At 33.9% G+C, this 25245-nt stretch overlaps 4 protein-coding genes and 1 long non-coding RNA gene across 6 annotated transcripts; 4 read left to right on the forward strand and 1 right to left on the reverse strand.

Moving 5' to 3' along the window:
• Positions 1-874: 874 nt before the first annotated feature.
• Positions 875-4155, reverse strand: LOC139100590 (SET and MYND domain-containing protein 4-like). The gene is made up of 2 exons (XM_070653246.1): positions 2829-4155; positions 875-1874 (listed from the first exon to the last, which is right to left on the reverse strand). Exons 1-2 carry the CDS (start codon positions 3400-3402, stop codon positions 892-894), a joined length of 1557 nt encoding a protein of 518 aa, XP_070509347.1. The 5' UTR covers positions 3403-4155; the 3' UTR covers positions 875-891.
• Positions 4156-5165: 1010 nt separating this feature from the next.
• On the forward strand, positions 5166-9420 carry LOC139100663 (SET and MYND domain-containing protein 4-like). 2 transcript variants are annotated; one of them, XM_070653350.1, is made up of 2 exons: positions 5166-5308; positions 7009-9420. In XM_070653350.1, exon 2 carries the CDS (start codon positions 7034-7036, stop codon positions 8609-8611), a length of 1578 nt encoding a protein of 525 aa, XP_070509451.1. In that variant the 5' UTR covers positions 5166-5308; positions 7009-7033; the 3' UTR covers positions 8612-9420. The 2 variants fall into 2 exon arrangements, with proteins under 2 accessions (XP_070509451.1, XP_070509458.1); XM_070653357.1 differs by lacking the exon at positions 5166-5308 and adding an exon at positions 5456-5566.
• A 217-nt stretch (positions 9421-9637) lies between these two features.
• On the forward strand, positions 9638-11800 carry LOC139100680 (SET and MYND domain-containing protein DDB_G0273589-like). The gene is made up of 3 exons (XM_070653368.1): positions 9638-9733; positions 10021-11256; positions 11318-11800. Exons 2-3 carry the CDS (start codon positions 10037-10039, stop codon positions 11667-11669), a joined length of 1572 nt encoding a protein of 523 aa, XP_070509469.1. The 5' UTR covers positions 9638-9733; positions 10021-10036; the 3' UTR covers positions 11670-11800.
• Positions 11801-14331: 2531 nt separating this feature from the next.
• Positions 14332-16442, forward strand: LOC139100969 (uncharacterized). The gene is made up of 3 exons (XM_070653760.1): positions 14332-14367; positions 14442-14746; positions 15829-16442. The coding sequence occupies exons 1-3, from the start codon at positions 14363-14365 to the stop codon at positions 16341-16343; spliced, it is 825 nt and encodes a 274-aa protein (XP_070509861.1). The 5' UTR covers positions 14332-14362; the 3' UTR covers positions 16344-16442.
• A 3197-nt stretch (positions 16443-19639) lies between these two features.
• LOC139100975 (uncharacterized) lies at positions 19640-22227 on the forward strand. The gene is made up of 3 exons (XR_011545496.1): positions 19640-19729; positions 21359-21431; positions 21492-22227. It is a non-coding gene; the product is annotated as an uncharacterized lncRNA (long non-coding RNA).
• The last annotated feature ends 3018 nt before the right edge of the window (positions 22228-25245 follow it).

Here is a 25245-nt window from a genome sequence, read left to right on the forward strand (position 1 = left end):
CGATTTTACATCGACATAACCAAACAACATCCTCAATTTCTAAATCACTTCCATTAGTCATGGATCCTCATAATCACACATCATAGCACAACAATTAATGAACAACAGCATCAAAAGAATGATAATAATTGAAATTAAAAGAAATAAACTGTTGAAAATATTCCAATTATCATGCATAATTTCCGGATTGTAGTCATAAATGGTTCTTTTATTTGGTGGATTGAAAAACATATCAGTTCCTGTATCGATGTCATCAGCTGCTATGAATTGAATGTTTAACAACATGTAGATTGAGATGATAAGTAATTTGGAACTGGAAATATTATATTTTTATAAGCTTACTTTGATTGATGTTTTAATTAAGACTTACCAGAAGATTTTCATACCAACTAGCTTCTAGAATATGTGTTGTCAACACAGGTTTGACTACCAATATGAAGAAAGAACTGACAGTTTGCATATTTATATAGCAGGACAGTCAGAAGATTCATGCTAAAAATGCACTTAGTTAAGACACAAATGATCGGCACATATTGAAATGTTGCCACCACGGCGACGACTCGGTCGTATACTTAAAGCCAAGTGGCTGCCACTTGGCAATTTTCGTTGTTTTCGCCAAGTGGCAGCCACTTGGCTTTAAGTATACGACCGAGTCGTCGCCGTGGTGGCAACATTTCAATTTGTGCCAAATGATTGTAACTATTCAATTTGAAAGCTATTCCTTTTGACCAATTTGGCTACAACATGACGTTGATAATGTGCAGCAATTCTTCAATGCAGGGTTGAAGCAAAACAGACTTGAAGGAAGTTAAGAATAAGATTCCAAAAAATCACAATTTTTATTAAACATAATAAATTTTTATTCTCAGTTTTTCATAACATAAACATAACTCATGGAAGCATTATATCAGGCTTCATCATAATTTCCATGCATGCCTGGAAGCTTTCAGCTAAACTACAAATTTCCAAAGACGGAAAACTTTCAAAATTCTTTTGGAGTATTCCAATTATTTCCTTAATCCTCTGTTTAGCTTGCTTTTGATTCATATATGGAAGTTCCTGACAACACTTTTTAGCATGTCTAAAAGCCACCTTATCAACAACTTTCAGAGATGGAAGAAGACCAAAATTCCCTAAACATGCTTCACAATTGCAAGTAAATCGATAATGTTTCAGTAATTCCATTTGACGTATTTCACGTGGGATGTTGGTGAAGCTGTATCCGTAGTTGTCAAATAATTGAGATCCAGGTTTGATGGGTCTTTGTACGATCAACACAACCTTATCATCAATAAAGACTTTAGCTAAATTTGGTGCACATGAATGATTAACTAATGAACATAACAAATAACTTCCATTCGCATAGGAACTGACACCGCGACGATAAGCAAGTGTTCCTTTAAAATTATCCATTTCCGGGTCGTATAAGCCTCCTTTCTTCAATGGCCAGCCATAAATTTCATGATAATTCAGCATACCAATTTGTGTAAATTTCCTCAAAAATTTAATAATTTCGCTTCTGTGGCTGATCCACATTTCCTTCAACTTATCATCAAATTGAAATAGCTCATCAAAAAGTATCACATTTACATCAATTGAGTCATCAAAAATCAGTGAATGAATAGCGAGAATTTTATGCTTAAAATTCAATTCCGCATGACAATCAAATATCGAATTTAAATTATTTTTGGACAAAAAAGTCATCAATTTTTCAATCGAGTCATCGAATATTGCTAATGCACAGAAGAGCGTTCTTAATGCCATTTTCATGTTTGCATTCAAAAATGATGTTGTGATTATTGCTGATACGGGACATTCGAAGCGATGATATGCGTTGTATGCATTTTGGAAACAGATGTTGGAACAAAACATTGCTGGAAATAAAGAGAAAGGGATTTTATTTTTAGTTCTGTGGATTTGATAAGGATTTACTTAAGCTTTAATGGTATTTAAATTTTGTTTTGTGGAACGAATTTTGTCAGGATTTGGAAAATGTGAAATTAATACCCTAACAGGCAAAGAGATCGCTTCTAAGTACCATAGTGTAGCCTGCACTATAAACGCATAATCTATGCCTGTTAGGGATAGGATGGGATCCTAGCTGGCAAAGAGCATTCTCTCGAGAGCTCACAGCAGAGTTTAAAGAGCAGACTGAGCTCTCGAGGGAATGCTCTTTACCAGCTAAGGATATTTAATAATAAAAAATTTGAGGAAAATCTTAAAAATTCTGTCTTTGTTGTGCAGTAAGGAGGTCATGGATAGCAATTGATCTATACGATCAGCGAATTAAGTTAGTATTTTGTGCATTTAAGGACGAAATTAGATTTGTTTTTAACTAATTCTTACGAAATATGATACAAGCGCGTACCTAGGTGGATTTTGAATTTTAGGTAAGGCTTTGAGAATTCTTCACAAATAAGCCTAACAGATTGAAGATGTTTATGCAAATAGAGGTGGGGATGAGAGAAGTATGTTAGATCCCCCACTATTCTCCTTTAATACGCTATTGATACGTTTCAAATTGCTGCAGGAGGTTCAATCTTTCTGTATTATACGCCTATGGTGTGGCAGCAATGGTATTTTCAACTAAATAATTTGGTAATACTTCCACAAACTTAGGACTTTCCCGAATAATTCAAATCGGTTAATCAACCAAAAATGCGACACCATGCAGATGTTACTCTGACTTGATGTCTAATTCGATTTGAATTCAGTCATACTGGTCTAGTGTAGGATTTTTGATCGATAAATCGAATTTTTCTATTGAGGTTAAAGCGGCTTAAAGCTAGAATCTAGCTGCTAGATTAATATTATCTTAAATAACTCACCTTGACAACATGATAAACAAGGCACCAAATCCAACAAATTCGACTTAAGACAGTGTAAGCATCTCTGATAAAGGAACTCTTCTTGTAAAACTTTGCAAACCGGATCCTCAATAGATATGATGTCACCAACATTTAAGGCTTTATTTGTGATAATGTGTCGTCCATACTGTTTATCAGACTTCAATTGTAGGCAGTTGACAATTGATGGATAATCCTTATTAGGCTCATATGATAGCTTAAAGAAACTCAAGTCATTGACAGACTTTAATGAATTTTTCATCAGTTCCTTGCATTTTGTTTCACGTTTTTTAAGGATCTCATAATTCTTTTCAGGATAGTTGTTGGCTCTAGCTAGTTCAATATTCCTCAATGACTTGTCATACAGCTTCATCTCAAAATAAACAGCAGATCGATTTGCATATGCCAGTCCAACATTCTCACTTCCATTTACAGCATAGCACAAACTCTCATTGTACTTTAAAATTGCATCAAAAAACTTCTTTTCAGCATAAAGCTGATTCCCAATTTCTCTTAATTTGGTCGATTTTACACTCGATTTAAGGCATTCTTCCATGTTTATTTTTAAATTTTTTTTGCGATTATTTTTGTATTCTGAATTGCGCAATCTAATTCGCGTGTATGTATCTTTTTAATCGGCAGTCGCACTTATTTAATTAATTTTTTTTTGTTAATTAGTTTAACCAAAAGTAAATTTTGTGCTGTGTGCTTTAAAAGTTCTTCAAATTAAATTTTATTGACTTTTATGTGCAGATTAAAAGTTTCCAAACAGCTACGGAGCACTTTTTCTCATACAATGTTGATTCTATCGTGTTTAAAATTAGCAAGCATGAGATTTGCTTTACCGACTTTATATTAGTATGATTTATCGACACTTAATCAACCGGGGTAGGGAATATACGATGTATTTCCAAAATATTTATTAAATTTTAGTTCCAACGCAAAATTTGAGTGCGAAATAACATCAAAATATTTTGTTACTACCTCTTCATGTTTTTTTTCCTACTTCTTTTCCATCCACGACTCGTGTTACTTCGATTAAACTGTTTTCGATACGTTCTTTTCACATGACTGTGTGTTGACTGTCTATGTTATGTCGGTTCTGGTCGTATTTTATGTTCAACTTGATGTTGATGAAATGAAATTTGATCTAGTTGCAAGGCTGGGACAATAAAATTTAAATGTTGGATTATCGTATACTTGGGTTGTTGTTGGACCATGCGTGATAGCGTGTAGTTGAATTATTTGAAAATTTCAAAAACGTTTAAATTATTGATAAGAATTTTATGCATTTTTGCTGGAAGTTTTGATAATTTTTAAGAATGAATTCAATGTTATGGCTAATTTTTACATCATGATGGTTTTGCAGGAGCGTATTCAAGAAGAATTAGGAGATTGTGGTCAAACCTCCCCCCACCCTCTCCCACATTTTGAAACAACAAATTCTTCAATTTTCTAGGGGTTTTTGAATTTAAAATTGTATATTTATTAATCAGGTGCCAAACTCCTAACCAAAAATGACTGAATTAGGGACGCAGCGTGAATTTTGTTGAGAGGGGTGAGAGGTGGTGCGGTGTAAATCTTGAATTTTATTCCATTCATAATCATGCATCGGATCATCAGCCAACGGTCGCGTGGATGACAGCATTTCATTTGGTATTATTAATAGGCAGGCGGAAGCTTAAGACACGCTTACTTACTTACCTCGCAGGCAGTGCAGTTCATTTGTGATCCATTCCCTGTCTCAGTTGGCGTCGAAAACTGGCTCTATTGCTGCCTGCCCTTTGTCAATTACCAATACCAAATGCTTCAGTGTCTCTCTCAAAGAGATTTTTGTGGTAGACCTGGTACTCTTTTGTCAATCACAAAATCAGATTTAAAGCCTTTGTTCATGAGAGAATCCCAAGGCTTCCTAACACTGTATCCGATTGCCCATCGGATCTTGAGATTTTCAGATCTCAAAGATCCAGAGTTTCGCGTTGTAGGCATGTCAGGGCTGATAACAGTTAAACGAATTAGAGCTCACTAAGCCACCGCCAACCATAGACCCACATTTTATTGCGGGATTCGAACCACTCCTTTGATGACATTACTATCGATAGTCTACAACAAAGAGAGGCTGTGAAATATTTCCCTTGCTGAGTCTCTAACCAATGAATTCAATATCAGTTTATGACGCGCAAAACTAACAAAATCAATGTTTAACATGCTTAAACTGCGCTGCATCTAAATTACATTCTCAACAAATTTTCCCTCTTTCCGATTTGTTTTCCCCAGTCAGCCGAAATTTTAATTTTCACTTTCATTTGAAAAGAAGCTTTAAAGAGATAATTAAAAACAGTGTAGCGAAAATTGTTAAGGCTTGTATCGAGTCAGATACGCATCAGAGTGCAAAGAGGATAGTAGAAAAGAAAAAAACGGGAAAAAATAAGTCTGCTGAACAATTTTCACCATTTAATTAGGTAATTAATTATTTTATTTTTGCATATAATTAAGATCTCATCAACAGCATGTCTAGTAAGTGAAACAAGCTTGTTAAATACTTGGCTAATGTGAGAAAAGAAAATGAAAAAAATAATATTGAGAACCGCTCGCATATTTCAGTCGTTAATCTTCTCATCACCTGAAAAGATTGAAAGGAAATAACAAACTTTTTGCTCATATTGGAAACAAGCACGTGGATAATTGCTCATCCTGTTTTTAATAAAAACTAAAGAAAAGTAAATAAACAAAAAACGATTCATAAATCATAAAAGACCCAATTATACAGTTTTTGATGGCTATGCTTACTGAAAATGAGCTCAGTATTTTTAGTTATGCAAGCTAAAGGAGAGCTAAAAATAATTTTTGGTGTTAAAAAACAGTGCGATAGTTATTTTTCATTGAATATGATGATACACAATCGTCTTCATAAGATGTTGTTCAGTCGACAAACTACTTAAAGTTTGGATTTTGTGGTTCCATAACAAATATTAATTTGTAAGTTTTTAAAAATTTTCCGGGCAACAGAAATAAAAGGTTACGTTATGTCTCGTTTAATATGACGTCATGGAGACCTTTAGTAATGCCAAACCCGAGTGACACAAATGAAGAAGTCTTCGCTAAAGTTATCTTTACACTAAGTGGAAACTGTCTCGATGTGGCATCTATATGGTTGCCATTTTACCTTCATATAGAAGCGGGTTCCATTTAGTGTTAATAAAGAGCTTTAGCATTGCCTTTAAATATTCATATCCAAGCTTTTTTCATTTGTGTCGCTCCAAAAATGGACTACGCTCCCGTGTGACTTCCATATATGTTGCTCGGGATTATGTAGATCATTAGTTCTCATAAATTATAGCCGACGACACAATGAAATCTTTGCCTTAGAAAAGCTATTGATTATCGAAAATATTGCTATAAAATACAGAATGTTGAATAATAATCCGACGAGCACTAGTTGGTTAATCGATTCAAAATCCAGTACCAAACCGGCATGGTGTCGGATTCAAGCCGAGTCCGGAAATTCGTCACCGTAACAAAGTCAAATCGGAATGTACGAATCCAAATTCGGTTTAAATCCAATATCATCCTAGATTACAACCGATTTAATGCCGGATTTTGAATCGATCAACCGATTTGTCCAATTCGGGTAAATAAGTCTCCAAACATCTATTTATTAAATTCCGTCTGATTACTATGATTCTGCATCTGAAAAATTAATTCGGAAAATCTAGATGAAAACTGCATGTAAAAATAGCAATCATGAATAGAGCCAATTTTGAAATTCTAGTCATAGGTTTAGGCGGTCGACTTAGGTATAAGACATAAGTTCAATCATGACCTAGACCTATGCAAATAATTCAATAATTTTCAAAAATTTTGTATCCGGGTTGAATTATTCAATACTGTCGAATTTACAAGGATGCATGCTCATGAGAATGCTCACCAAAATTGAGCATGCTTAGCTATACCACATAGGTACATATACCTTAGTATGCATGAGTATGATAATTGTCTCTTAGCCCCAAATATTTCCTACCGCCAATATTTACCTCCGTTGTCATCTCCACGCTCTTATAATCACATACAAAACAGGAGAAAAGATAAACATATTTTATGGAGTGTGAGGAACTGATTTAATTTATTATCACTTTTTTTTCTCTTAATTTCTATTTTTTAGATTCGACGTGTGTAAAATGTAACATATGAAAAATATGGATGACGAACTGAGAAAGTCTAACAAGGTATCAGAATCATGTAGAAGTGAAGGAAATCGTTTTTATGTTCAACGAATATTTTTTGATGCAATTTTAAAATACAATGAGAGTTTGTGTTATGCTGTAAATGGAAGTGAGAATGTTGGACTGGCTTATGCAAATCGATCTGCTGTTTATTTTGAGATGAAGCTGTATGACAAGTCATTGAGGAATATTGAACTAGCTAGAGCTAACAACTATCCTGAAAAGAATTATGAAATCCTTAAAAAACGTGAAACAAAATGCAAGGAACTGATGAAAAATACCTTAACGACAGTCAATGACTTGAGTTTCTTTAAGCTGTCGTATGAAGGTAATAAGGATTATCCATCAATTGCAGCCTGTCTAGAAAAAAGAATCAATAACAAATACGGTCGACACATTATCACAAATAAGGCCTTATCAGTTGGTGATATTATAGCTATAGAAGATCCGGTCTATAAAGTAATAAAATCAGATGAACGATACAGCACGTGCTATGCAAATAATGTATATCAAAGATGTGAAAATTGTTTAGATGAGAATCTATTAGACTTAATTCCGTGCACGTTTTGTACTAAGGCTATGTATTGCTCATCGGAATGCATGAACTACTCATTCACACATTATCATAAATACGAATGTTCAATTGTTGAGGATTTATTAAGATCTGGCATTAAACATGTCATTCTTAGGATATTCTTCGAAGGTCTGTCTGCATTTAATCACGACATTAACAAGTTTAAAGAATTTGTTAAGGAAAATGAAGGAACAAATTTTTCATTTTTTGAAGTTAAAAACTCCAAAAATAGCCGTGAATTGTTTCTTGCCACTTTATCGTTAGCATCAAAGGAAGTAAAAGTCGATACAGCACTTGAATTTGAAGAGCTGTTCAAATTGTCAGAAACTTTAAATAGCTTATGGATAAATCATCAAAATTTCATCACTAATCTCCTTCAAAAACTGTCAATTGTCGGTAATCGTGATATCCATGGAATCGGTGCATGGTCATTGAAACAAAATGGAATGGATGAACATAATGAACCAAAAAATCCATCACAATATCAACAATTGATAGGAAATGCTTGTTATTTATTTTCATCACTATTAAATCATTCATGTGCACCAAATATAAAGCGACTCAATGTCGGATGTAAAAATGTCATCGTTGTATGTCGTCCAATTAGTGCTGGTGATCAACTATTTGATTCATATCGACAAAATTTCAATTTACTTCCAAAGAGTATGAGACAGGAGAGTTTAATGAAAGACTATGGATTCATATGTGACTGTGAAGCATGTATCAATGAATGGCCATTGAATAAAGATTTAGATGTCATTAATGATAGTGTATTGGAATATGCGTGGGAATCACATGATGAACTACCATATTTGCAGTCTAAAGCGATTGCTGTTAAGAGATATAAAGAGTATTGTGATAAATTTATGAAACATGGCAAGAACTTTCCATCAGCTGAGCTTGTAATACTACAGGAATGTATTTCCAATTGCCTTCTTTCAATCACAAAACCTTCTTTTCAATTTTAGTAACAGGCATACAGCATGTGAGAGATGTTGTTGGAAAATTTTTAATTTCTTTTTATTCTCAGCTGGGGATGATTAGAAGTGATGTCTAATATTAATGAGGTTTTGAGTTGGATATTTTAATTTTGGGTATTTTATTGGATTTTTTAAAGGCTGTTGATCAGTTATGGACCTATTTTGTGGTCTTAAATTAAGGAAAATCTGAATAGCCTTGGGCAGAGACATTCAATACTAACTTACTTTCCGAATATGATGCCAAAATACGACATTAGATTGACGTGACTCTGACTTGGTGTCAAGTTCAAATCAGTTGGAGTGACGTTGGCTCTGTTATGGTGCTGAATTGGATTAAGTCATAGTCTGGTCAGACTGGAACCAAATTTTTGAATAATTAACCGATTAGTGCTATTTGGATTTATTTAAGAGTTGTACATCGTGAAGAAGTCGGAAAATAGTGTCTACAGGTCAGCATGACTCTAGCGTGAACCCGGATTTTGTTGACCTTGGTCTAGATTTTCGGCCATATTCTTACGTACTGTGGTTTTTTGGTATGGTTTTTGGACAAGAAGGGACATAGCATGTAATAGATCAAAAAATCCAGATGATTGCCGAAATGAGGCTTGTCTGAGACCAAAAATCGTTTAATCTTGTCAAGGTCTGTGACGATTTTTGGGCCTGATCAGTGTACAGACCAGTGATCCAGTCATATCTTTATGTATTTAGAAGGTTCAACCTAAACCATTTTTTAGATAATATTCTTCAATTCAGCAAGTGTCCCTTCCTCCCACTCAATAAAATTCTAGCTACATCCACATGTGTTTATAACATTCATAGTTTCTATCCATATCAAGGGCATCCAAAAATACAGCCTCTCATTTGACGTCATTTCTAATCGACCTCATCATCTATGACTTCACATGTTGTGCCAAATAAAATAAAATTTTAAATAAAGAAAAAGAAAAAAAAAAAAAATTAAAAAAAATTTTTTCGTTCCTGTAGTATTTCTTTTTTCTCACGGTCCGTGCTCAGTTGTGAAAATATTGTGAAACCCAAAAGATGTGAATTTGAATTGAAAATTTCACTGAAAAAATTGCAAGAAAAAAAAATTAAGGAACAAAAAAAGTCGTAAGTTTTCATCTGCTTGACATGTCAGTCACATGTATTGTATTAATCAAGTCCAAATTCTCGTGATCTTTAATTACTTAATTGTGCAATATGTCAGGAAGTTCTTTTCTCGCTTATGTCAAAGCACCTTGTAGTCGGAACTAAAAATAAACTTTATGACTTGCTTAATTTCTTTGCATTTCTTGTTTTGTTTTGTGTTCTGTTTATTAACAGTTAATAGACATGTTTTCAGTAAGGTACGCACGTGCACTGACTCATTACTTTCTTCTTACATGTTATTTTTGCAGGATATTAGTTTTAAACATGAGTGGGATCATGCACGATCAACAAAAGTCAAATAAAGTTGCTGAAGTGTTAAGACATAAAGCAGTTCACGAGTCTAAAATTGGAAAATTCCATGAGGCACTGATTAATTTTAATAAAAGTTTATGTCATGCTGAACCGAATACATCAACAATTGCAGTCATTTACGCAAATCGTGCGGCTGTTTATTATCAATTAAATTTATATGATAAATCACTTAATAATATTTTGTTGGCACGCGAATGTCACAATAATACAGACATATTAAATGATTTAGATGATCTTGAGGAGAAGTGCTATGAAAATATTACAGATCAAATAAAGTATGATGATCCGTGGGACTATTTTAAATTATCATACCCCGCAAATAAGAGAATTCCATTTATAATTGACTGTCTTGAAGTGAAAAATGATAAAAAATTTGGACGTTATGTGACAACAACACGAGCACTTAATGCTGGGGATATTTTGGCAATTGAGGAGCCATTTTTTAAAATTCTTAAAGTTGATCCAGATGATAATGAATATCCAGAGACAAATCCATACAATTATTGTGCCAACTGCCTACTAGACAACTATTTAGACCTTATACCATGCGATGACTGCCTGACAACGATGTTCTGTTCCAGAAAATGTATGGAAGAAGGCAATCGAATGTTCCATCAATATGAATGCAACATCCTGGATGTGCTGAAAGAAACAAACAACTTCCGTATGGCTGTAAGGAACTTCTTTGTGTCATTGTCAATCTGCAACAAGAATATTGAGGAACTAAAGCTGCTTATGGAAGAAAGTGACGAAAAAAATCCAACAATTTTCAATTTTGATTTAAGTCTTCGTGAGAATAATTCGAAAGATTTATTAATGGCCATGATGTCACTAACGCATCAAACAAATGTAAGAGTAAAGGATATGACCGATGTCTTTCAGCATCACAAGCTACTTAAAAAGTTATGGTCAAAAGAAAAAGAATTTATAAATAAATTTCTCGAGCGTATGATGCAAGTTGAGATATTAAATTTTCATGGAATCAAGGGACAGTCATTAAATGCCAAAAGTATGTTCCGCAGGTGTGTTGGCGATGGATCGTATGCATTTTGTTCATTACTTAATCATTCCTGTTGTCCAAATGTAATGAGAATTGTTGTTGATAATCGGATGGTGTTGATTTGTGAACGTCCAATTAAGGCTGGTGAGCAGCTATTCGATTGCTATATTGGGTAAGATTATTTACTTATTGACATGCTTCATCCTTCACAAAACCTTAATTATATCTTACAGTGATAGCTTTTATTACAAATCAAAAGATCATCGACAAGAGGAGCTTGAGGACTACAACTTTACATGTGATTGCCAAGCATGTGCAAATGATTATGCTGATATTTTGTCTGGTCTCCTTCCGGTTATTAATCATCAAACATTTAGAATAGCTTATACATCATATAAAGATCTACAGGATCCGAGGAAAGTTCTTACAATAGAGCAAGCCAGGAAGCTTGCAAAGAAATATTCGTTAATTCTGAACCAGAGCTACTCCGATGACAGTTATCCTTGTAAGGAACTTGTGATGCTTCAACTTTGTATTGTTAAATGCTTTCTAACTGCTGCATTTTCTCCAATCGTTTTTACATGATGAGAATTTAATATCCCTAACAGCCAAAAAGGCTGTTTTTAGGTCATGGTATAGAAATACCACTACGGTACCTAAATGAAGTCTTTTTGCCTATTAGGGTTTGTGAATAATTTGTTGATGAAATTTTTAATAATAAGATGAAAAATAAAGTGATTTAATGAGTTGATTTAAAACTACTTACTTACTTCGCTGGACGTACAGATTAAGTGTGATCCATAGCCTCCCTCAGTCAGTTCCTGAAGCTGACTTATGAAGCCGAAATAAAGTTTATGGAATTTTATAAAATTTGGACAAAACTGGTATAAATGAACATTGTTTAATATCTTAGATAAGATTTGAAATTAAGTAGGGTTCGTAAAAACTGTATGCGCATATGCGTGCATACGCATACACATGCATATATGCGCATAAATATGCATTGTTTGCATACAATTGTTTGCATACAAATTAATAATTTTTTTTTGATTTTACAAGATTTTTCAATTTTTAACAGAGACTAAAATGTATGAAAAAATCTTTGATGAAAAAAATTATTTTTTTCGATGATTAAAAAAATCACGATTTTTTTCATCATACGTTAATCACACGTAAAATTTAATCACGTAAGCTTAATCACTACGTAAAATTTAATCACGCAGGGCAAAAACACATGGTTTAAAATTTTTCTCAAAAGTTTTGTGTCAATCACGATGAAAATTTTGAAATTTTTTTAGCTCTATTATTGTATTAAACTAAAATATTATAAACCATTACTTGTTATTTAGCTATTTTAAGTAAATTAAAATAGTTTTTTGGTGCTTAAATTAGTTAAATTAACAAATTTCAACTTCATATTTGTGAAGTTTTTTAATGGATTTATTATTGTTTCTCCATGAAAAAAATACCAAACTTCATAGTTCTTTTTCACAAATCTAACTTATTTTAGCACCAGAAAACATTCTAATTTACTTAAAATAGCTAAATAACAAGTAATGGTTTATAATATTTTAGTTTAATACAATAATAGAGCTAAAAAAATTTCAAAATTTTCATCGTGATTGACACAAAACTGCTGAGAAAAATTTTAAACCATGTGTTTTTGCCCTGCGTGATTAAATTTTACGTAGTGATTAACCTTACGTGATTAAATTTTACGTGTGATTAACGTATGATGAAAAAAATCGTGATTTTTTTAATCATCGAAGAAAATGATTTTTTCCATCAAAGATTTTTTTTCATACATTTTAGTCTCTGATTTTTAACTTTTACAAACCTCTAGAAAGTGTGTTTTTTAGCATTAACTTTCTAATATTATGTTGAAAAATCAAGAAAATGTAATTTTCTCAGTTAATTCTCATATTTTAAGAAAAAAAAACCCTATAAAATCTAATGTTCTGTATCATTTTTTAAATTAGAATAAAAAACCTTAATTAACACATTTTTCCGTGCAATATTAATGAATTTAGGATGAAAAAGTCTGAAAAATATGATTTTCACCTCCATTTTTCATTTAACAGATTAAAAAATGATTTTAAATGAATTAATAATTTAAATTTGTATGCATTTGTATGCATTGTATGCGAATACTGTATGCGCATACATTTGTACTGTATGCGCATGTATGCATGCATATGCGCATATTTGACGAACCCTAAAATTAAGTGACTCTTTAGTTGATACTTAGTAAGACAATTAATGTTTTGATTGGGAATTAAATCGATATATTTCCCGAATTGCATTAAATATTCGCTAGGGTTTCTGTTTTAACGGCAAAAAGTTTTTCGGCCGGCACCGTGGCTGCTAATCCATTCTATGGTGGAAAATAAACTGTTTAGCCTCATTTTAAGTCTTTAGAAAAATGTGCAGTCAATCATTGTTTGAGATTGGCTGTGTGGATTATATACTGGTAGTAGAACATTCTATTGGCTAAGATTGCAATTAAGTGTCAATTTTGAGGTATAATCTAGAAGTTCCCTAGAGACTAGAGAAAGTATTCAGAGGGAGGATTTTGGGATCAAATTCCTTTTCTCTTCAGATTTCTAGCTACGCATCAGATTCGAGAGTTAATCTAAGTGACAGTGACACTACCTAGGTAATCAAAATGTACTGCATTGATGTACCTTAGAAATGATACACAGTACAAGTTTGACGTCATGAGTACAAAGGTTTACCTTGCCTTAAATCACGTGATTTTTAGAAAATATCTAAAACAAACAGTTTAATGATAACACCAAACGGGTTTTCCAGAGAACTACTGTAAACAAATTTGCTTCCTACACTTATTCAAATATGTACTTCCATTTAAAATAAATTCTAGAAATTCCCTTTGACTACTTTTTTCTGTTATTTAACTATGCATTTATCAAACAAAATTTCTGGAATGTGAATACAAACAAGCATAGAACATAAAATGATAAAGTAAAGAGAATTTCATTTTTATCTACAAAGTGACACACATATAGGAAATCAATTAGAGGGTCAGAAGATCAACATTCCTTTCCAAAAAAAAAAAATTATTCAAAACACAATGGAATTTATTCATAAGTGACGTATTTAGATATATATTTTTATTAAGCATAAGTACATAATAGGCAGTGCCGTTAATGTGATATTACTATTGAAGCGCGTGTCTACAACCAAAATGTTGTATCTAGACACATGTTTATCGCAGTTGAATTTGTGATTTACAGTAGTAAACATCTGAAAAAAAAAACATGAGGTAAATTTATTTAATACGCATATATCCAAAGCACATCTCAATGGGAGCATCTCTTTTTATTGTTTTATTTACAGATTCTTATTACTTCTATTTATTTTTACGATTCAAAAATTTGTCGATGCAAATCTATCCCTTCAATGTATAGTCAGCTATTTAAATTCAAGAAATGCTTCAGAAGATATCTTTTCGTCCGTAGATGAATTTTCAGGTACGGAAGCTGAATGTGAAAGTTTTATAAGAATTAAAATTGCTGATTTTAATGAGAAGATACTTGAAAAAATGGAAGAAGAGTCGAATGTTCGACCACTTATCGATTGCTTTAGACACGAGACTCAATCGGAGGAGTATGAGATAATTACATTAAAGCTTCAGGGCGTAGGTGAGAAATTTTATTTTATTTTTCTTCTTGTTTTTCCATTGAAGTGTTCTTATAAAATAGACCCGTGGAGCATTATTGGAGTGATTCTGTGAATTAGTGACTGTGTAAAAGTTTAATGAGTTTGTTCTAACTGTCAAGGAGCATGATCGAGAGCTTGTTCCTCTTAAATATAATATACTATGAGGATGCTCGTGTTTGCTGCCGTCAGCTTGCTCTTTTCTTGAGAGCACGCTTTTTGAGAGCTGGGTGCTGACATATCTTTAGATAACTGTAATATTGTGAGCACACAGCGAATTATAAAATGGATTCAATCTCTCTTTTGTAAGAATCGAACCGACGTACTCACAAAAGAGTGTTTCAGGTATCTGATCTGTTGTTAAACCACTCTGCCACAGAGGACTAACTCTCACATTGGTCGGTTTGTGTGTCTAATGACTTGATATCTCAGATTCCACTCTGTTCAGACACCACAATAACAATACTCAATCTATTCCTGTTGTACTAAAGAAACCCTTCTTAGTACGTTGCCTAGTTCATGTTATTCTGCTCACTCATGTATCTCTGGCACCACGGCATACCTTGGTGGTTAGTTTTGACTAAATCTACACACGGCATGTGATTCATGACATTTTCGAAAGATTTTGGCAGCATTCAGTTTTAGCAACACTGCTCTAGTCTAAAATCATTGTTAGGGTCGGATATATTCAGGGTAGAATATACTCTAGTGTAAGGTATAACCTAGGAAAGGATAAACTCTAGTGTAATGTATGACAAGGGGTAGGATATACTTTAGTGAAGGATATACCCTACGGTAGGATATAATCTGGTGTCAGGTATGATTTACTTTAGTGAAGGATATACCCTATTGTAGTATAAACCCTAGGATAGATGAGACCCAAAATATAATTCACATAATGAAGTTCCAGGAGCCTGAATTAAATGAAATACAAGACAACATTCCTTATAAAATTCCTATAAAAATAAAAGAAGCCTCTTAACTTCCAATATCACCAGCACAATCCCACAATCAATTATTTCCCGGTACTATTAAATTAAATTATTTTCTCTTCTCCTTCATTAAGGCATGCTTGACGTGGGCTGGAAATTCTGGAGAAATTCAGCCAAGGAAGCAAGATACGAAGAATTAAAAAAGGAAATTGACGACCTTGGATCGAAAATAATGGAACAGTGTGCCGCTGTTGATCATTATGGGAAGTTTTTCGATACGACCTTAGAGAAACATCCACCATTATACTCAAAAGGCGAGACAGAATATTGCTTGAGACGATATCTTGTTGAGAAATATCTAATTGACTCATTCCGATATAATTTTAAAATAAATCCAAAAAATGTCACGATGGAGAATTACAATTGTGATCTTATCATGAGAGATATATTGGAACCAGCATATGAGAACCTTAAAAAGGATGAAACGGAGTGTAGTTGGAATGTTTTAAAGGAACATGGATATTATGATCAGCTGCTGAAGATTGAATTGCTATCAAAATTGACACTAACGATAAAGGAAAAAGCAACAGAACGACAAAAATTCATTGATGCAATGTTTGAGATCAACAAGAAGACGCGAGAATGTTGAGCATCAACTAGTTTAAATAATTCATGTGTATCATTCAATCAAGCCGCATTCATCATAACAAGATTTTTATTTACTGAAGTGTTTTAAAATTAATAAATAGTTGTAATGGATAGTAATACGGAATTACGTCATAAGTATTGTGTCATTTTAATTGAATAAATTCTTTTTTGGGAATTGTTTTGAATTGAACAAAGATTAGATATGGAGAACTAGTGTGTCAACGAACTTTGGAAGTGTTGTGATGTTTTTTGGACTATTTACTTCATACTACCTTGGCGAAGGCGCACAAGGGTCCATTGTCGCATTTAGAGTTCATCATAAGCTGGATCTGACTTTAGACATCTTCTGGCGTTTTCTAATTATTTCTGGGTAATACCAGGACAATTGTTCATTGAACCTCAGTTATTTTACCCTTATTTTCAGATCAAATCCTGCGATCATTGAAAATCATTCCAGAAATTAGCCAAAAAGGCATCAAGCGTAGAAAAAGCTTAATATCTGGCCTCAAAGTGGTGTATTTACCTACTTCGCTGACCGTTCAGATCAGTTGTGATCCATGAGATCACTTAGACGACGCATTAAACCAGCTCTGTCTCTGGCTACCGTTTGTTAATTCCAGATTCCAAATAAAATACTATCTCTATTGATCAGCTTATTTTTATGAGTTTTTTGGCTGTCAATGAATCTTTTGCCATCTACAATGTCCGCTATTAAGACCTTACTTACTCAAACTGGTGTGATTCTTGATTATCCCGAGGTCTTTAAAATCTTGCTTATCCTGCAAGTAAGAGTAGTTCTCGAGACTAAGATTTCTTGAAGAATTGCCATGTATTCTCGGTTCCGGTCACGGTTTCAAAGATTTGTTTGACGCTTTTATCAGCTTATTGTCTCTAGCCTAATAGGGAGTCTGTGAGCCACATTTCCACTACATAAGATTCTAAAAAGGACACGTCCATGCCGAGATTCGAACCCATGATCGCTGGATCGGAGTTGCAATAATTATGTCCCGAAGTACGAAACCATTACGCCACCGTGCAGCTTCGACTCAACCATCCACAAAGTCGTATTTGAAGACTTTTTCATATGAACGACTTTCAGATCCAGCAATGACCTTCCACCCTTCCACCCTTCAATTCCTTTTTCTCATATACTCATCAAAAAAGAAAAGCTAAGATAAAAATTGGATTAAACTTAGTTTCAGAAAATTACACTCAAAATGTGATCAAAACTAAGCACAGATCTTGCTACTAAATTTTTGAATGTTATGATGCCCAAGAGCAATAACAACAAATTTTTATCGTACAGATTATTCTACGATGTGACTCGTGTGGACCACTTGTTTCAATTTTTATCATCTCTATTTTTATTATAGCAATTTTAAAAAGTGAACTTTACATTTTGTACATGTTATGCGGTCAAATTCTTGTGTGTGTGATTATCTCTTGAAGATTTATAGGGTAAGCTTCGTAGAAGCAATGTCTCGTGACGTCATTTGTGACGTAAACGTTGTGTAATGAAGAGTTGGGAGGAGTTTGGACTACAAAAGTCCAAAAAGGCAGTTGATCTAGAGTCCGGATGCCAGAAGAGGCACCTCCACAATGAAGTCTTGCCATCTATGGTGCAATATCTATTTTGAGTCATACTGCCTGCCCCAGCTTCCTCAATTTGACAATTCCAATTAGTTCCTATTTCCATTATTAAAGCTCTTCCAAGATCCAAAGTCCTGCATTTCCTGCATTCCCGATGCACAGGCCTACAGTTTTGGGGTGTACTTTATAGTTCGTTCAAGGTTATAATTCTCATTTTGTCTGCAAGGTTGCAATTTTGGACGAACCTTAGCTATTATTATAAAGAGAAAAGTCTTGTCGTTGATAAGTTCAGTCCGGTTCTTCCATTTGGTTTCATAGCTTGTAGTAAAGGATGGCGACTTGCTAGACCAACTCACCCTGCATTAACAAAAGCTTCGTTCGACTCTGCGGCACTATGTGGCTTGAATTGATGATCTCCATCGCGAGAAGATGGAATAGGTACAGATGGTCTCCTTTGTATGCTTCAGAAACTAGCTCTATAGCTGACAACCACTTGCCGAATACCGATGCCAAGTGTATTCCCTTTTTTTCAATATCATCCTTCTATGAGAGGTTGATAAATGCTGGAGTTAAGCAAGATGTCGCTAGATCTAGAAAGAACAATGGAACTGACAAAATCAAATCGCAATAGACTTGTTTCATGACGTATTATTCTCATTTAAGATTTTCGTGCGTCACAAGTTAATGACCCCAAAAGAAACAAGCATGACTCAACAACAAATCACCTTGACCTTGATTCACAATTCGGAATTCTCAAAATTTTGTATACTCGCATGTAACTGATAAGAAATTCCGAAATTCCTCTCTTTTGTAAATGTATCTGATAAAAAAACATTAAAAAATTTTACAGTTTAGGCATTAATTATTTACAAAATTCTTATCAGTTTTAAAGGACAGTTCAGTTTCACAACTTCGTTTGTTAAGATCGTCCGCAACTAAAAACTTAAAATAATTTCGTAAATCAAACAAACTCGAGTAAGTATCATATGGCAATAGATTTTTGATATTTCTGAATCAACTTGCCACAGTGACTTGAAAATGTAAAAATCCGAAAAGAATTGTGACTCTATTTATAGAATTACGCTACAATATTGGCTTTGCATTCATATAGTGGGTCAGTGGTGGGCAACTTGTGTGTCGCGGCACATTATTGACTCAATAATATTGAGCATCCTTGGCTATTCTACGAGCTGCATGTCGTGTGCGGTTTCGGACTAGGCCAGTGGTGGGCAACCTGTGTGTTGCGGGACGTTAGTGTGATTTTCTGGGAATGTCTTGAATCGTATGTTGTGTGCGGTTTCGGACTAGGTTAGTGATGGGCAACTAGTGTGTCACGGCACATTAGTGAGACTCCTTGGACATTCGACGAACCGCATGTCGTGTGCGGTTTAAGACTAGGCTTGCCACTAAGGTTGGCCACAAAAAACAAAAGGTTGCACACCCCTGTCCTAGCCTATACAATTTCATTCAATGCATTACTAAGTAGAAGAAACAGCATTTGCCGACTAATAATAATAACAATATTCAATTGATAAAGTCCCGCCTTGTGGCCAATAACGGTTACGTTAAGTGATTATACTAATGAGCATAATATCACTTGATAATTTTTTTTGTATTAATTCGCATTCCATGATGTAGATAACGAAAAACGAAAATTGATTAAGTCTTTAGAGAATAGAATTATTTCCTCATTTAGATTCTGTCTATGCTTAGTACTGGAAGTGAGTCAGATAACGTGAACAAATATTTTGTAAAGTTTTTGGCGAGAGCTCACGAGACCGTCTCGCTCTGTTTCGTGTAAGTACTAGAAAAAAGTGAGAGAATAATTTTGTAAAATAAATCATAGTTCTAGTGACAGTGACTAATTGGAAGTAATAATAATAGCATCAACAAAATATGTCTCGCTAGGGTCTCGGCTCTTGGCTAAAATATTTAATTTGTGTCATTTTACTTCTGGGAAGATAATCCGTAGTTTTGTGTATTTTAAAAATAATTCTGGCTTATTTGAAGATTGAAGATTTTAAGGAGATTTGAAGAATTGTAAATTAATATTTGTCATAGTTTGTGCTGCAAAATAAATCTCGTTGCATACAGCAGATGTGAGTCTTAAACATAATCGTTCAAAAATATAACATTAAAATGTTAAATCAGGATAAAAGAAAACTATAAACTAACTTAATCATCCTGGGTAGACAAAAATACGTTAGAACTAGTCGCGTTAGATATGGATATCAACTAGTTCAAAATCGGTTTTGAAAAAAATATTGGAATTAAATGTGTTTTTGAAACATCTGCAAGTCATGTTACTATCAGTAAAAAGATAATTTTTAAAATTTGCCTCAAGAGCGTAGCCAAAAAATCATGTTAGGTGGGGATCCGACTGTTTTTTTTTTTTTTATTTTGAAAATCTTGAATTATGCTCTAGTCGTAGTCATACGTCATATCCTTTTGTACCAGTGGGCTAATGAACAGTCGGATTATGTCGGTAACCTCAGTCGACTTTTACTTTTCTGGCATCAGTAAACCATAAATTGTGTGTACTAAGGGTGTTCTAAGGGATACTAAAGGTTACTAAGAGTGTTCTAAGGGGTACTAAGGAGTACTAATGGTGTTCTAAGGGGTACTAAGGAATACTAAGGGTGTTCTAAGGGGTACTAAAGGGTACTAAGGGTGTTCTAAGGAGTACTAAGGGTGTTCTAAGGAGTACTAAGGAGTACTTAAGAGTACTAAGGAGTACTAATGGTGTTCTAAGGGGTACTAAGGAATACTAAGGGTGTTCTAAGGGGTAATAAAGGGTATTAAGGGTGTTCTAAGGAGTCCTAAGGGTGTTCTAAGGAGTACTAAGGAGTACTTAAGGGTACTAAAGGGTACCAATGGTATACTAATTCTAAGGTATACAAAAGGATACTAAGGGTGTTCTAAAGGGTACTAAGGATTACTAAGGGTGTTCTAAGGGGTACTAGGAGATCGTCCACATATTACAAGCCACTCTTAGTGTGAAAGGGGGTCGAGAATTTGTAGCGACGCAAACACTGTTACTTAGAGATGAGCTTCAAAAAATCGATTTTTGGCGTTACAAAATAAGTGAATGAACCCTACTGCCTATCTACTAGGATTAAAGACATTTCTAATCAAAAAATATTTCATTTTAAAACTGCGAAAATTATTTGTCGTCCAAAATTATATAAAAATTATCGATGAAGTGACTTTTTTGGCGCCATTTGTTCGTAAATAAGCTGATTTATTTCACCATCATTAAAATTCTTATATAAACTAGTTCAATGCACGAAAATCAGATTATTTTCGCACGAGGAGATTAAAAATTTTGTCACATTTTCGTTATCTACATTAATTAACTTTAATTAAACACACATTCTGTGCTCAATATTCCATATAAAGAGTATTTCATATTCAATTCCATTTCAGAGTACAGAAACTGAGCAACCAAGTCCACGACTCTCTATTAATACTGTCTAGCCACTGTCTGAACCAACATGAGGTAAGTAACTTAATATTTTTCAATATTTTGAATATTTTTCTATTTACATCACGTGTTTAGTTTCGTTCCCAGAATTCCGTACCAAAATTTGTCACTATTTGTGATTGGCATCCTTGTCAGTGTCTTTATTGGATTCTTTATAACCGAAAAATTCTTTGTTAATGACGGAGTTGTTAAGGACACAATATTGTCAAATTGTTATGCTGATCATTTGCGGACCAAAGGCATAACTGATGACTTTTTCAATACAATAACGGACCCTGAAGCTCAAAAGAACTGCAGCATAGAAGTAGACAATTTTTACATGCTTGAGGATATAGAAACAAATATATTTAAATCATATAATACAGCACAGATATTATGCGATGAGCTTGAATCTCCTAACAAAATGCAACTGTGTATATCAAAAACGGACATGGAATATAGTGAAGCTGACAACATTACCTGCATAAATGTGAAGGAACACTTGACAAGTGATGTAATATCAAAGTATGAGACATCCGAGAGCTTCTATAATCACACAAGAACAAATTGTATTGAAGCACGGAAATGCTTCCCATGCGTTAGGGAAAAGCTTAATGCAGATGAGGATTACATGCTGAAAAGACTTCATGCAAAGGCTATTCAGCTGACTTTTATAAATGTCGAATTTTGGAAATATTTTGTTTTGTGGCAAAAAGTTGAGAAAATTTATCAATTAACTAGAATTGTGGAAGATAAAGCTGTAGAAAAGTGTGTTAAGGAACAACGATGTGGTTCCTCGTTACATTTTCAAAGAAAAGAGTAGTGATCTGAGCAAAAGTTGTCATAGCTTATTTAAGAATTTTAAGGAATAAAGTATTTTTAAGCTATATGATTGTGTTTTGATTTTAGGTAGGGTTGAGTCAATTGAGATGGATCATATTGAATTTGTGGACTCATCATGAGTGACATGATCCCGAGTGGACAAAAATACGTTATAATTAGGACAATTGATGTCCTTCGTCAAAATTGTCATTTATAAACCATTTGACCATCACTAAAACATCGTGAAACATGCTTTTAAAACATCATCATCGTCATGTATTCCTCGGGATTTGAAGAAGATCTCTTATATCATATTGTCTTCTGGAATCTGAATTATACAATAATTACCAAATAACATGTGACTAACATGTTACTTGTTTGCTCCGGATAGGCTCTGCACTTTGCCGCACCTTGACGTCTTAAACTGCCTCTATCGCTGGCTTCCATATGACAATTGCAACAAAGAGCATACCATTCCCAGCCTGATTTGAAAGTTGCAAGTGTTAGTGTCGTTTGAAGAAGTAATTTTGATGAGAATTCGATCTTTCTTTAAGATACTAATCTAGACTGATCATAACTTGATCATCAGCTGGTATTTGGTGGTATTCGTTAATTCAAGCCGGAATCAAACGAGGCTCTGGGTAATACAGGCTAGCAAGCTGTCATCCTTAAATTCATGCTAAGACAACCAAAGAGACAGCCAATTCTAGTGATTGGAACTATTAATAACGAACAAAGCTTTCGCTTCCCTAATCCCTCAAATAGTATCCCGATCGGCACATATTGAAATGTTGCCACCATGACGACGAGGTGGCAGTATACTTAGAGGCAAGTGGCTGTCACTTGGTATGTGACGATTTGATTTACTTTTGAACATCACAGCCAGCATATTGGCAATGGCATTACTACGTTGGCGTATTAACAGCATGACGTAAAGTAGTCTTGATGGCACCACGACGGCTGATTTGCATGTGCTGCAATATGAGATCATCCGCTCGAGATTTGCATTTAATCATTAAGATTATATCTTCAACCAGCTTTAATTGCAATTCACACTCAAGACTATAATTCCAAAACTTTTAAGTAATAATCTCTTCCATATAGCTTAAAATAGAAAAACTTTTAGGTATGACACTTAAGCATCACTCCATCAAAGCTCTATTTTTATGTTCCATAATAATCTCATTGTTCCAAAAATAGAACAAAAAAGCACTTCCAAAGTTAGTAAACCAATGACAATTATTTTCATCACCATCTCATCAAGTCGACTTTATCCTCGTTCTACATTTATTGTAATCCTTTAAAATGACTGTAACATTATCAAAAACAATAATTATAGCAGTAAATGCTGCTGAATGGGATGTAAGCAGATGGAAGTTAAAAAATGCTGAATGAATGGTTTATTTATGATTAATGTCATGCATAGAATGTAAAAAACAAGCGAGAATTTTTATTCCTGCATGCTTGATATTTTAAGAGTTTTCACTGCTATAAATGAACATACATGAATGAAATGAGACCATTATATGATGAAAAAAACTTTACTGCTGTTAAGTTTCTCAGTGCTTTTGTGTTTCAGGATGCAGCACCATAAATTCAAAAGCTTTTGAAATTAAAAGTTGTTTCTTCAACATTCCATAAGTCATTACTGAAAAACTGTTAACTGGAAGGGAAAAAAATGTTAAACAGGTATTATGTCATTGACATTTTATTGCGGCTTTTCATATCTTTAAAACTTTTATTTAAGCTTGTTTACAAAGATCCTATTCAATGTGAGTTAAGTGTAAAAAATGTGCTTCAAGTGTCTGGGAATCATTAAAATTCTTGATTAAAATTGCATGATCCGAGGAAAATTACAACATTATATAGTCATTAGGGAATATGAGCATGACATTTACAATGACACCGGAACCACGACGTCTTGGCATCAGAATTCATGTGTGGTTTTACATATTATCATATATACTAAAGGATTGTTGTATCAAAGTCTGTAAATTGTGCGGATCTTGCAAATACTCAGTAGTACTGTATTTGAGGTCTGAGACAAGTTCCCCGATTGACATAAATTACTCATGTCAACCAAGTGACTTGCTTTGGATATCAAAGTAACTGTCATATGACAGCCAAGTGACTATTATATTTCAGCCAAGTGTCATATGGCAACCAAGTTTCCAATTTTATGGCAGCTAACCATGACTTTTATGGCAGATACCATGAAAATTGTCATTTGGATGTCATGTGTCCGCCATTTGGCTGCCATGAAAAATTGCCGACACCCACTCATGTGCTACCTACAAGACATCCAATTGAACAGTAAAGCGTTAGCTTCACAATGATTATCCCTTGGCAGTCAATTTAGATCATGCTTGGTTCTAATCATACCCCGAATCATACTGTCCACTTGGCTCCTGTGTGAGCAACATTTAAGTTCCTGTCGATCGGGATTGTCTCTTTACTTACTTACTTCATTCGCTGTCGCTGGTTGTACAGATGAACGACTCTAGCGTCCTTTTCAACACATTTAATCCAGAAATTCTTCGGCGTTCCTCGCGATCTTTTTTTTTTTTTTTTCTATATCTATTACCATCTACAAAGTTTGCAGTAGTACAGAACGTCTGCAGTTCCTTTGCCAATTACCGAAACCAAATGCTGTGCACACTGTCTCTAGAAAAAGCCTTTTTCCAAGAATTCGTGATTGTCACTTTGAAATCTTTGTTATCACTTTGCAGACTGTTTATCTTGCTTTACTTCTTATGTTGCTATTAATATCGAACAAGATGACTAATACAGATATTGTAAATTCCCAACCATTTCCATCTTAATTATCAATTTTTCATCAAAGTATCAAAATTCAATTCAAAAAACGTCAGTTACCTTTGAAATTTCCCATTTATTCATTTTTATATAAATTTTCTCAAATTTCACTTCGACATTTTTTTTTGTTCATCCTTCAAAAATTTTAAGTATTTTTAAGAATTTTTAATCGCGCCTTGGACAAAATCAAAATTCACAAATAACAGTGTAAGCC

This window comes from Chironomus tepperi, unplaced genomic scaffold (assembly GCF_022539635.2).
Source record: "Chironomus tepperi strain 1889 unplaced genomic scaffold, CSIRO-AGI_Ctep_v1 contig_8, whole genome shotgun sequence".
In the NCBI taxonomy this organism is placed as follows: domain Eukaryota; kingdom Metazoa; phylum Arthropoda; class Insecta; order Diptera; family Chironomidae; genus Chironomus; species Chironomus tepperi.

What these genes read in the sequence shown, in the direction of transcription:
- LOC139100590 (XM_070653246.1), bottom strand. Translation starts at nt 3,402, where the DNA reads ATGGAAGAATGCCTTAAATCGAGTGTAAAATCGACCAAATTAAGAGAA. An exon ending in TTGTTTATCATGTTGTCAAG is followed by an intron (nt 1,875 to 2,828) that starts GTGAGTTATTTA and finishes CTTTATTTCCAG; the next exon opens with CAATGTTTTGTTCCAACATC.
- LOC139100663 (XM_070653350.1), top strand. Translation starts at nt 7,034, where the DNA reads ATGAAAAATATGGATGACGAACTGAGAAAGTCTAACAAGGTATCAGAA.
- LOC139100680 (XM_070653368.1), top strand. Translation starts at nt 10,037, where the DNA reads ATGAGTGGGATCATGCACGATCAACAAAAGTCAAATAAAGTTGCTGAA. An exon ending in CTATTCGATTGCTATATTGG is followed by an intron (nt 11,257 to 11,317) that starts GTAAGATTATTT and finishes TATATCTTACAG; the next exon opens with TGATAGCTTTTATTACAAAT.
- LOC139100969 (XM_070653760.1), top strand. An exon ending in ATTAAAGCTTCAGGGCGTAG is followed by an intron (nt 14,747 to 15,828) that starts GTGAGAAATTTT and finishes TCCTTCATTAAG; the next exon opens with GCATGCTTGACGTGGGCTGG.